The 13,354-nt window shown below is 37.1% G+C and overlaps 4 protein-coding genes across 4 annotated transcripts; 2 read left to right on the top strand and 2 right to left on the bottom strand.

Annotated features, from left to right (window-relative positions):
- Positions 1 to 473: 473 nt before the first annotated feature.
- Positions 474 to 578, bottom strand: PCYB_104000 (hypothetical protein; the record flags this gene model as incomplete). Its single annotated transcript, XM_004222949.1, has 1 exon — positions 474 to 578. Exon 1 carries the CDS (start codon positions 522 to 524, stop codon positions 474 to 476), a length of 51 nt encoding a protein of 16 aa, XP_004222997.1. The 5' UTR covers positions 525 to 578.
- Positions 579 to 2,053: 1,475 nt separating this feature from the next.
- On the top strand, positions 2,054 to 2,420 carry PCYB_103990 (50S ribosomal subunit protein L28; the record flags this gene model as incomplete). The annotated part of the gene is made up of 2 exons (XM_004222948.1): positions 2,054 to 2,164; positions 2,346 to 2,420. The coding sequence occupies 2 exons, from the start codon at positions 2,054 to 2,056 to the stop codon at positions 2,418 to 2,420; spliced, it is 186 nt and encodes a 61-aa protein (XP_004222996.1).
- A 1,529-nt stretch (positions 2,421 to 3,949) lies between these two features.
- On the bottom strand, positions 3,950 to 5,675 carry PCYB_103980 (4-diphosphocytidyl-2c-methyl-D-erythritol kinase; the record flags this gene model as incomplete). Its single annotated transcript, XM_004222947.1, has 2 exons — positions 3,950 to 4,015; positions 4,161 to 5,675. 2 exons carry the CDS (start codon positions 5,673 to 5,675, stop codon positions 3,950 to 3,952), a joined length of 1,581 nt encoding a protein of 526 aa, XP_004222995.1.
- A 2,396-nt stretch (positions 5,676 to 8,071) lies between these two features.
- On the top strand, positions 8,072 to 10,657 carry PCYB_103970 (hypothetical protein; the record flags this gene model as incomplete). The annotated part of the gene is made up of 2 exons (XM_004222946.1): positions 8,072 to 9,655; positions 9,689 to 10,657. 2 exons carry the CDS (start codon positions 8,072 to 8,074, stop codon positions 10,655 to 10,657), a joined length of 2,553 nt encoding a protein of 850 aa, XP_004222994.1.
- Between the last annotated feature and the right edge of the window lie 2,697 nt (positions 10,658 to 13,354).

Raw genomic sequence — 13,354 nt, 5'->3', positions numbered from 1 at the left:
AGCCATCCCATGTTGTCCATTTTTTTATTTTTTTTGTCCATTTTTGACCATCCATCTGTAATTACGATGGTTCGTTACACATTTGCAATTCATAACCTTTTTAAAAGTCTAATTTAAAAAAAAAAGTTCAAAAGCGAAAACAATTCACACTATGATATGGTACATAACAAATTTAAAAAAAAAAAAGAAAAAGACAAATATTCGCATGTAATTTTTAATTAATAATTCGAGTCGACGCTTAAGTTCTGCGCAATTTCTGTGGAAGCCTTCGTTACAATTGTGTGAGCTTCGTACCTGCGCCAAGAAGGGAAGAAGGGGTAAAAAAAATCGGCATAAAAAGGAAATATATACAAAACACATATGCAAAGAATTCGACGTAATTTGAAATAATTCCCCGCTGCCTCTTTTCACTCTTGCGCATAATGTCCGTTGCGGTATGCACATACGTATATACGCATGACACAAAACTGCACTCACATTCGGTCCATGCATTTGGCTAAACAGATTTGCTCATTCTTCCCCATTTGCTCGGAAAATTTCTGACCGAAACATTTCTCGAAGCACGTTTTTCGCACTTGCTAATAGGGGAAAAAAAAAAAAGGCGCATTAAAAAAAATATATTTCTTCATGACTATATACGTGGAAAAAAAAAAAGACAAACTAGGCATATTATACACGCTTCTCCATATTGGTTGAGCAAAAACCAAAAAATGCACTCTCATGTGGAGGAAAAAAAAAAATAAAGAAATACATTGTTCAGTATCTGATATATCATCATCCCCAGGGCGTTTTGGGCGTCTTCCATGCTTCGTTGGCTGTCCATTCTTCCTCTTAGTTATGGCTTCAAAAATGGTTGGTATGGAGAGGCAATAAAAAAAAAAAAAGGCGAAAAAATATGCCCTAAATAAAGAAGTTTTAAAGAGGATTAAAAAATATATTCTTTAAAGTAGCGTTTTTCTTCATTATGCTTTCGAGGTGACATGCTTGGGGGACATTTCAACTGGTAAATGTTTTTTCTGCAAAAATGTGAAGCTTAAGCGGGTCGTGTATCTCTCTCGCCAGGGCAGGTGAGAAATGGGATACTCCAGTAGAACTAAATTTAACCTTCAACGGAGGCAAAAATGTTTTCGCGTGAAAGGAGGAACAAACTGAAACATCAAAATGCTACTTACAGAAAATGCCCAGTCGTACAAACTGGGTCAAAACGCGGTGGTACCAAGCGGGCCACGCTGCATTGCACATAGGTATGTTTTCCCCACTTAAGTGTTGGATTTGTTCGGCTTTTATACCTCGTATGATTTAAATAAAAATTTAATAAAAAGGCATTCCCAGGAAAATAAACAAAACGGCAACTACAAATATTAGCAGCAAAAAGAGGCTCATAAAAAAAAGAAAAAGTGTCACCAACAGGGGAATCAATAATTTGAATAAAAACGCCTCATTAGGGAGACGAAAATTAAAAAAGAAAATGGTAAGGCACAAATGTGACACAGATATCACATTAGCGACAAGTAAAATGCAAATGGCAATCTGAATAGAGCTTAAGAAGTAAAATAAAAAAAGAATAAACGATAAGGTGTATTCCAGAATTGCGACATTCATGTTTATTATGCTCGTTTGCTTTCATTTTGTTTTTTTCCCTCTTTAAGGTTTTTTCCTTATGCAGTTTTACTACCTTTTTTTTTATTTTTTTTTTTTCCTTCTTCCCTACCTCCGCTTTGGTGTTAAGTTCAGAGGCAAACTGTGAATATTTTTACTGCAAATGGGTAAACAATACTCATAGTTTGCGATATTTGGCCATTTCTGGCGCTTTCACAAATGGATACTTAGCATATTTGAAGAAAGGTTAACATGCAAATGTACCATCAAGTTTTACGTCTTCATTTATTTACATTTTTTCGTCCATTATACAAAATGATGTTGATGTTTCAAAATTGCAAGATTGTTGTGTAACCACATTTTTTTTTTTTTTTTTTGTGTGTGGTTTTATTTAATTTCCCCCCACCCCCTACATGTCACAAGAAATATCGTTAATTTATTAAAAAAGAAAATAATGCAAAGTAAATGTAAAAATAAAATATACAGCTTAGCAAGAAATGTGTATATATTTTTTTATGTAATAATCCACTTTAATTCTCTTCTCCTCTTGGGTGTTTCGACAGTTGTAAGTTTGTCCATGTGGGGGGACATGTATATGTGTACTTGCATTACGCATATATGTGCTTCCCCCCAGAGAGCTACCTATAAGCAGGACGGTATAAGGCCGTCCCAGAATAATCCACTGTGGCGCAAATAAAGCCCAGTTTTAACGAAACCAATTTAACCGTCTCTCCCTTTTTTTGTAGATTCACAAAAAAGATGAAAACAGAATAAACTTTCAAAAGTCTTTTTACGGTATGAAAACAAAAGGGAAAAAGTGAATTATAGTAGAAAAAAAAAAAAAAAAAAAAATACCAAGTGTGAACAGAAATGGCTGTCTGTTTATCCACTTTTTTTTTTTTTTTTTTTTTCACCTCCACCTTTAATAGTCAAACCGCTAATCAAAAAAAGTGACATATATAAAAATTGCGCATTGAATAAAAAGTTACATGGGACAAACTTTTGCTTATTCACGAAAAAAAGACATAAGGAAGCGTTAGCCGTAAGTAAAAATTCCTCCCCTTGGATATTGTCACATTGTGGGGGCATGTCTCTCAATGTAGATTATTCCCAAGTGGTGAATTTATCAGCTAATGCATTTTTTCATCTAATCGAGATGATGTGCGCTTCTTGCAAATGAGTTTACCCATTCTTCTTGTGCCCACTTTATACAGCTCCGAAAATACCGAATGACTGGACCATCGACAGCCAGGAGGCACCACGGATTAGATGGCAGAAAGCGAATAAACAAAGTCACCATGTTGCCACATAAAGAAATAAAGCTCCCCGTAAGGAGGTAACGAAACCACACATTTTAACAAAAAAAAATTCTTAAAAACGCCCACTTTAAATAACTTCAACATTTTTTAAGTGATTCAAAGACTCATTCGAGTTTTTTCCCCTTTTTTCCCTTTTACCCCCTTTTTTCCATTTGTTTCCCTTTTACCCCTTTTTTTCCCTACTTTACTGCCTCCTAAATTGCCCCATTTCAAACACAAAGATGCATAATACTGGGAAAAATGGACAACTGGAATGCGCGTAAAATCTCCAAGTCAGGTATCAAAACGCACAGAAAGCAGAGAGTAAATTTACTAAGGAAGCGAATTTACTTCGAAGAGGAAGATCGATTTGTAAAACTAAGAGTCAGTGCAAGAGGATTGAAGACTATAAAAAAATATGGCTTGGGTTACTGCTGTAAAAAATTTAACTTAGACTTAAGCAAGAAGAAATATGATGCTGGTCGTTCCCCCAGACGGAAGAAAAAGAAAACTGTCGAATTCGCTTCCGCACAAAATGACGCATTAAATCAGAGAGAACCCCAGGTACATGAAGATGCGAATGAAATTTTGAAAAATCTCAATTTAGACAAGAAGAATAAGTAACAAATCGTGGCCACGAAATTGGTTCCGTAGATCGAATCGGTAGAAATAGTTATTCCGTAAGAGGCAACGGAATTTTAATGGCCCCCTTTTTGATAACAAAAAAATAGGAACAAATAGAGGAGGAGGGGAGGTTTACAAACAGAAGGGGGTACCTATTCGAGCCTCATTTGATGAATCAGTTTAAGGGTGTATCACAAAAATGTGCCTACCAAACTGGACAGTGATTTAATTCAAAATAGGGGCATTTTGGGTAAGCATCAAAATGGTCGACACGAGAGAATTAAGAATTTGTATACGAGAGATGCACATATGGGTACTTGCACTCATATGTGCTTTTTACTGGGACGGGCAAAAAGAATTTAGTGCGTTTGCACTACCCACTCAAAAAAAAATGCTAGCTATGACCACAACTATGCTAACAAGCAACATTAAAAAGGGAGGACAAACAGATATGACGACCCCTTGCAGTCGTTTTTACCGAACTGAACGAATCCCTTTTGGCATTAAAAAAAAAAAAAAAATATTAACTGGAGTGTGCGTACCAATGGGCATGTACATACATACGCACACGACAGTACACATATTTCCTTGTGCATGGGCAGCGAAGAAAAAAACTCCCTACCCCTACGTCTATATCACCCTCTCCGCAAGTTGGCCCGGTCTATACCACAGGTGCTCAGTCTTCCTTAAGGCACTACACAAATAGACCTTTACAGGTACATGCAACTTTTCCCGAACTTGCTTTATCAAATTTTTCATGTGCATCTTCTCTTCGTCTAAACTCATATTCTTTTTTGTCAGTGCAAATAACGATGAGCCACTTCCACTCATCGTTACAGCATCGAAAATGTTTTGATTCAGTAGAAGGTCCTTCAAACATTTCACCTTCTTAAGCAAAACAAACGCAGAGTGTTCCAAGTCGTTTATAAAACTATTCATTAGAGATGTCCCGTCCAGCGGCACAAATTGCTTCAAATAACTGCGCTCCGCTTCTTCCACATGCTTGACGATATTACACTTCTCCGCGTTAACTATGAACTGTTTCAACAAACTCACAGGGTTATACTGCACTATCTTGTCATAATCAACATTTTGATAGACCATCCTAGAGGAGAGTCCCTCGCTGATTTGAAAAATATATATTCTGCTCCCCGAAATGGTTGCCTGGGCATCACTTAAATCGATGACATTATTGCCCTTGCCAGTACAGTAGGCAAAACCGGAGCTGCTAAAAAAGGATATGTCGCTGCCTATTGTTTTTAAAAATTCGTTCCTTAACTGATTCGATTTTAAGTATTTGTAGTAATATTTTTCCAAGAAATAAAAAACGGAAGCTCCATTAGACGACCCTCCACCTATTCCACTAAAAATGGGAGTGCGCTTCACCACATGAATTAAAAATTTGACATGGTCCCGTATCCCTAGTTCTTCTCTGTATCGTCTCAACACCTTTGCAATTATGTTATCGTCATTTAGTGGGTAATGGTTGTAATAATACCTCGTGTCTTCGTCTCTCCCCCCTGGGTACATCTCCTCATTTTTGTACTTCCCTTCGTACTCTTCATCCTTCTTTATGGTTAAGAAATCGCCAGACTGACACGGAAATAGCAGCTCTGTTAACTTCCTTTGATCCTCCTTATTCAAAGCAGTTATAAAAATATCATCGCCTAAATTTATCGCATGCATCAGAGTTGATAATTCATTGTGGGTCTCCTTTCTTTCTTTTAGTCTTAAAAATAAATTAACTTTTGCTGGGGAAAAAAATTTGAAGTCGTACCACTTGGCTCTGTTCAATTGACGAATTATTAACTTCATTTTTTTATTGCTCACGATGTTTCCCCTTTGGAATGCATCCTCATCATATTGGAGATTACTTCTACCAGATCTGACGTGCTTTATCTGCCTCTTCTTGCTGCACTTCACACGGTTGCACAATTTGGCAGACGACCATACCCTCCTTAGAGCATATTTATCACTAGCGACATTGTTACGTGGAGTGGAAAGAAGGAAATGCAAACACACCCCTCTCAACTGCTGGTACTTTTTTCTCACAAATTGGCTTTGATCAGTGAACACATTTTTTGAGTCTACAACTGTATGAAGCAAATACACGCATAGAAGTAGGACCCCTTTCACTTTGAAACAATATTTCATATTCCAGTACGTTTCAGAGGTGGTTTACATTCCACGCAGGATGTTGCTTCGCTCTTCTTTGCCACTGCAAAAAAAAAATTGTTAACCTCTTACACGTTCGAACTCTCGCGTAGGAATTTTTTTGTCACTATGCGTTATTGGCATTTTGAGTCCCCTTCCCAGGCTCATCATGGTGTGCTCGCATATGCAAGCATATAATGCGTGTACATTCATATGTTTATTTTATTTTATTTATTTTTTTTTTTTTCGACGATGTTTCAAAAGTGGTCTCGTTAACACCTTTTCATATTTCAATTTTTCGATGTCACTTCGCTGGCAGGTGGAGAGGGGGCTACCTTAACCGATTCAATATGGCACATAGGTATTCCTTTTTAAGAGCCATTCAGAGTTTTTTTTTTTTTTTTACTCACATATGTGTATGATCATAACCGAGTGAACACCTGGAGAAATGCCTAAGGGACATGGCTGATGACGCTTATTAGCCTTGACTGTGATGGATGCGCAAATGCTATGTTGAATTGGAGTGTCATATACAAGTGTGCTATGTGTGACAGTTTTTATCGTTAAGCGGTGACTCCTTCACTTTCAAGGGGGAACTCTCATCACTTTTGGGGGAGTAACTTTTTTAATTTTTTCTAAAATTGGGATTGTATCCACCGTCTGAATAGCTTCCAATTTTTTCCCTTTAGAATCGAAAATGACTTAAATGGCGCCACTTGAGAGGATACGTCAAAATGAGAAAGAAAGGGCAGCTCATTCTGCTACACGTGTGGAATTTTTTATTGCATTATTTCGTGAAATGACTGCCTTTTAGCATCCCCCTATTGCTTTTCCATTGTGAAACATCAAATTTGTTTTGCCCTTTGGGCATAAATGCTGTAGTGCCATTTTTGTGAGGGAGTTCCTGCGCATGGTATGTACACCTTGGCAGGGAAAACTGCGGGAGCTGGGGTCTACATTAGTTCCAAAGCGCTTCAAATGTATGCGCTGCGCTGCGCACGCGTGTATGTTATCGTGTATGTTATCGTGTATGCTTTCGTGTGTGCTTTCGTGTGTGCTTTCTTGTGTATTCTCATGTGTACTCTCGTTTGTCCCTTTTTTTTTTAAAATAATTTGCGTGCTTGTTAAGAAAAAAAACGCTTGTGTCTTTTTCCCGCCTTCTTGAAGGTATGCAAAACGGTACACTGTTTTTTCTTTTTTTTTTTTTTTTTTTTTTTTCTATCACGGTGGTTTAATTTGAGCGCGCGTGAGAAACTTTTGTCCACGTGAAAATCGCATCTTAATTATGTGCTTCACCTTTTTTGCAAAATAAAAAAATTACAATTTAAAGTTTGCAGCCCCGTACATATGGGCATGCGTGGCGTACCTTTCACTGTCAATTTTACCTGGCTTTTATTTTTCAACACTCTGGCTTTCTTCTCAACAACCATTCAAATACCAGCAAACTCAAGCGCAATGCATGTATTTAAACATACATTTTGCGCCTGTCAGTTTGCATCCACACGTGTATCTCCCCACTGCCACGAAATGGGCATGGGGGGTAACACGATGGCACTGCTGTTCCCTTTTCGCAAGTGACACATATTTTATGCCACTGAAAGGGGAAATAAAACGAAGTCCGCCATCCCGCGCGGCTGTAAATAGCACTGACAACTTGGGTGTATGTTAGTGCCATCACAAATCAGCAATGTTTGAAAATGTTCCACGTTTGAGAGAGTCCGACGTTTGAAAGAGTTTGCCATTTCAACATGTTCGACACTTGAACGTGTTCGACGTTCGAAAATATTTGCTGTTTGACACTGGCCCCATTTGAAATTTCCCCCATTTGAAATTTCCCTCATTTGAAATTTCCCCCATTTGAAACTGCCCCCATTTGAAACTGCCCCCATTTGAAACTGCTCCCACTTGAAATTGCTTCACATTTTCCCCCTTTTTAAACGCCCCCCATTTGAAACTGCTCCCATTTGCAATGCATCATCGCGCTAGACAGCTGCATGATGAACAACGCAGGGTGTCACAACCACATGCGCATTAAACTGCCATGGCGACATTTTGAATTTCTCCCCAATTATGAACAATTACAGGGAAGGTGAAACATGTGTGCATTCTTTTATTTTCCCCTTGAGGAGATACTCATACAAATCACTACACACATGTGCGTACGCGTATATGGCTTTATTAACTCCGTACAACTCTTTTTTTTTTTTTATAACTCCCGTTTGGCTTTATTAACTTGTTTATATCTTATCTACCCACTAGCACAATTCATTCGTTCCTTTTTTAATTAACCAATCCATTCTTTTTTACCACCCCGCGCACATCGCTATACCCCTATGCACATCGCTACATCCCTATGCACATCGCTACATCCCTATGCACTTCGCTACACGCACAAAATGAAAGCCCCCAATTGTACTTCCCCAAATTTGAGCAACAGAAAGGAGGAGGAAAACAAATGCAGAGCCAAGAGCGGTACCAAATTGAACTATGCAAAGGAAAAGGAACATAAAAAGATTACCACCTTGGTGAAAATGCGCAAAGAGGACACAGACACAAAACAAACAAATAAAAAAAAGGTGAACTCAAATGGAATAACGAAAGGTGAAGGGAATTCCATAGACGTCACCAAAGTAGAAGAAAATATAAAAAAAATTGAAAAATCGATGAACAAATTAGAAGAGATAGAAAAAAAAATCATCGATGATATTAACGAATGTAACAAGTACATCGAAGTTTATGAAAAAGCGAAGACCCTTTTAGACTCCAAAGATTTTGACAGTGATGTAGGGAGGGAAGAAGAAATTGAAGAAATCAAAAAAATACTTAAAAGGTGCTCCAAAAATGTAGACGGTGAAGGCATATTTCTGACAGGCCCCAGTGGTCAAGGAAAAACATACAGCATATTTTACATCATCAAGGAGATAGAAAAAGAGAAGGAAAAAGATCAGAAGGTGGAGGACAAAAAGAAGAAGAAAGAAAATACACCCATGCAGAATTATAAAAATATCGACGCTTCCTATTTTTATGTTTCTTGCTCCAATAGCCAAAAACCATATGATATATTTGTAGACATCCTACAACAGATAATAAAGAAGGACAAAAAGTCCATTCTCAGTAACGTCAAACAAAAGTACAACTTAAATGGCCTGGAGGAGGTGAAGAAGGTGTTCATTAATTATACAAGCAAATTAAGCAATTTAAAAATCGTCATTGTGGATGAATTAGATTTTATTGCAACGAAAAATGTACGAGTTGAATTAAAGACAAAAAATGTTAACAAGAACATCAATGAAGATGTAGTCAAAAATCTCTTCGAATGCGTCCAAACGGCAAACAGTAAAATAATACTCGTTGGAATTGCCAACAGCTTGGATCTAATAAAAGACTACAGACACATGAAAATTAACCAAATTATTTACAAACCGTACAATGAAAAGCAATTCATGAGCATAGTTAGAAATAAATTAAACACTTTGGAGGAAGAATTTGTCACCAAAATTTTCAAAGGAGTGTCACTAAATATACACGTTCGACAAATTTCTAACCGAAACGGGGACATCAGATCGTGCTTTGATGCCATCTTGAGAGTTTTCACTGATAAAAAATCCGACCTCGATGAGAGAAAAAAAAATTTAACCAAATTGAAAGAAGAAGTTATGATGAATAAAATATTCAGTAGGCAGGAGAAGAGAAACCTCTTTCTGCTCCTAGCCGATCAGGAGGAGGATCACTCAACGGACGTGTTCAACGGGGACGATAGCGAATACAGCGAAAGTGAAAAACCCGACGTGGAGACGCACAAAAAAGGGAAACGAAAGGCGACAAACGAAAAGGCAGATCAAGCAAACGACACATACTGCGAGAACAGCCAAACTCACAGAACAATTAAAAAGCAAAAGGTACACGTAAAGAATATCTCCAATTTGAAGAACCAATCCGGTTCCGACCAGACAGAGGACAACTTTTTCCTGGAGAAGAATGTAACCCCTCTGCCAAATCTTCGCCAATTTGAGCTTGCCAACAAATTCAGCGATAAGGCAAAAAATCTAAAATTCACAGATCAGAAAAATGAATTTTCCATCGGATACGAAACGCTAAAGAAGGAGGTCATCAAAATACAAAACAACAACGAAACGTTAAGTGAAATTTTGATAAGAAAAAATTTCAACGCAAATGATAATGCCTCTTTTTACAACTCCAGTCAATGCACACCCAAGCGGTGCTATGAAAGCCCCTTCAAGGTCCTATATAAAAATGACATAGACAGAGAAATCCCCCATTTTAAGGATAAAAAGGAAATACTACAAAATATAAACATGGACAAATTACAATCGTTTGATGTGATCGTTGACAATCAAATAAAAAGCATCGAAAAGAAGTATCACGATTTTGTTGACACGGCAAAGGATAACGCTGTAATGATTTCGGACATAAAAAAAATTACAGACAAAATCCCATTAGAGGAACATAAAGATATACTTTTCAAAATTAAGAGCCTCCCTTTAATTCAAAAATTTTACCTCTACGCTTCATGCAATGTCGTGAATGATACACATTTAAATTCGGATGATGAGGAAGACGACTGTGAGGAAAAGAAGCAGAGTCCAAACCAGTTCATCGAAATTACCTATGCTGATATACAACGAGGGTTTAGAAGCCTCTGCAGCAACCTATCGGAGACCTCCTACATAAGGGACATTCTAGAGGGAAATACTATTGACCAGGCCATCGAACATTTTGAAGAACTTGGCATTCTAACTAATTGTAAAAAGAACCAAAAAATTAAAGAAAGAAAAAGCGTCGTGAAAGTCCCTAAAGGCTTAACTCCCAGATTTGCAAACATGAAAAACAACAAAAATTTTTCATCGCAGAATAAGATGAACACCGTGTACTACTTCAACCTCCCCGTGTGTGTAATTAAGCAGACGCTCAAGGAAATCTCCTCCATACTTTCGAGCTTTGACCGGAGTTCCCAGTTCTGACAGGGGCAAGCAATTGTGCTGCGCCCGTACGAAGAGGCCACAGCGGAGTGCTTTCCCCAAATGAACTGCATAACGTCACAAGAAAAGGAAAATTTCTCCCTTTTCTGACCACGCAGATCAAACAGATTAAACACTACATGTTTGCATCACCAAGTGAGCACTTCACATTTTCACACTTTTTGGATAATGCGCCGGAGTGGAACTTCCACGTTCTACATGTCGGTGGGTGCACGCGAGCTGGGTTCCTCCGCAAGAGGGGAAACCTTCTCCCGCGAAATGGAGCCAACACACACAGACAAACCTATACATGTGCAAAGGCGCAGTTTATCCATTCTCTCCTCAGCTACAACTCCCATCTGTCGACAGTGTATCTTATGCAAAGAAAAAGATTTAATTTTACTGGTTCTTTTTTTTTTTTTTTTTTTTTTTTTGTTCATTGTTTTTAGTATGATTTTTTTTTTCCTTACACTTTATTTTTATTTTTTATTTTTTTATTTATTTATTTTTTTTTTGTTTGAGCACTTTTTAAGAGTCTTTTGAAACGTACATATATTAGACATTTCAAATAATGCAGTTTGGTACACAAGCGAAGGAGAGAAGTTGGCGGTTGGCAAATGTGTGCTTATGAGGAAGAATGATATATAGGGGGTGATCCTCTATTTGCGTAAATTTATGCACGCTACGGAACCGTGGTAACAACGACATAACCCTTTTATATGCATCCGTCCCCCTTCACGATTTGAAAGTGTCCATAATTGTGGATTGCTCAGATGAATTATTACAAACGGTTCATCATTTATTTATTTTTTTTTGTTGTTCCCACATTTGTGCACTTATCATTTCCAAGGGATTCTCGCACCACGCCTGTAACTCCCCAATAAGTCATAGCCTCTCAGAATGAAGCTTCGCCAAATGAAATGGTACTACACCGAAAGGTTGTCATTTCATTTGCTTCACAACGGATTGCTCTCCGATGAAGTTTCCGCCCATTTGACTCTCAAGCTGCATGTACAGGTCTACAAGGTTGTACTCACAGATATTAAGCTAAAAAGAAAAAGTTTAAAAGGTAACCTTCTTCACGGCGTATGTGAATTACGATACCAAGAAGGCCTGCCCCAACTTATTTAGGCTATCCTAAATCTACACTTTGCACTAAATGGAAGTACGCTTAAGGAACTGCTTCACCATTTGTGCAATTATCCCAAAACGGAGGAAAAGGCCAAGGGAGAGATTAGCAAAATACACACATAAGAAAAAGAGTTACCATTTTGAACATATCAATCGGATGGTACCTCTAAGAAGTTAGAAAATTTACATTAACGGGGAACATAAACGCGGGATGTTAACACGACCATTTCTTATACGCACTTCACACGTTACCCATTTGGGAGAAAAGCATCTCATTTGTGAATAGCTCACAGGGATTTAAAAATTGCATATCACTGGAGTAAGCAGATGAGGATTCTAAAACGAGTAAAAAGAATTTAAGAAAAAAGCAATGCGAGATGATCCATATCTGATGCATCACGTGATACTATAATAACATAGCAAGTTACAAAAGGTATACGAATGAGTGCATTAATTTCCTGTGAGGATGTGGTTTCCCCCTTTTCAAAGGGGGGATGCACCGTTTTGTCGCTACGAATTGGCAATGCTTAAGTGCCTTAAAGCTTTACGTAAAAAAAGAAAAAAATTTTTATGTAACTGGCTAAAATACACATCATCCATTGATAAGCGGCATGGAGGAATCCTCTTTGGTTCATCGAACAGAATGTTCATGTGGTAAGTAGCTCAAACAAAAGTGCAGTCATTCGAACAGCACCTCTCTGTGGAAAAGGAAAATTTCACAATGGAAAACAAACACTTAGAATAAATTAAAAGCACTTAATACATCACACGTCTTAAGAAATAGAGAGAATGAAAGACCTCTATTATATTATTACACATTTTTTGAAGAGAACAAATGGGGAACTGTACTACTTCCACGGGATAATTTTTTTTAACAAATTGTAGAAAAGTTCATTTTATTTCTCTCCTACAGTTATTCATATTATCAATTCCATTTTGAATGCAATAAAAATGTGAAGTATAAAATAACTGGATAAATAATTAATCCCCATTTTGTAATAATTCGAAAAGGATTTGCAGTTTCGAAGCGCAATAAATGAACGGAGGTAATATTCACATCGTGAATTATCCGTGTACTTTACAAAAGTAAATTAAATCAAAATAAATCGAAGTATTTTTATATAGATCACTTCCAAATGGAACAAATGTTACACATTCGAAAAATTGTATTTCCATTATTATTACCCATTTAACTTAAAAAGATGCCATTCCGATAATTTTAAATTCTTTTAAGTTTTACATTTTTAAAAAATGACAGAGGTGCATTAACCATTTTGTTCAATCGAACACTGATATGCACAAATGCGTTGTGCTTAAAAAAATATATAATACAATGACTTTAACTTTCCTTTTCCATTTACATTGAACTGAACAGTAAAAGTGACACACAAAATGAATTGCATTTCCTCCTTTTATTCCAGTAGAAATCGGGATATTTCGGGGATCATTATTGCATGGGCAATGTCAAATTAAATACGAACAAGTCGTTTTAATGGAGAAAATTAACAAAATGGATTTGGCAAAAAGGAATATTAACTTGCACCGAAAAAAAAGAAAAAAAAAAAAAAA

Source organism: Plasmodium cynomolgi, chromosome 10, assembly GCF_000321355.1.
Source record: "Plasmodium cynomolgi strain B DNA, chromosome 10, whole genome shotgun sequence".
Taxonomy (NCBI): domain Eukaryota; phylum Apicomplexa; class Aconoidasida; order Haemosporida; family Plasmodiidae; genus Plasmodium; species Plasmodium cynomolgi.
The sequence above is the reverse complement of the archived record's forward strand: the minus strand, read 5'-3'. Positions and strand labels throughout refer to the sequence as shown.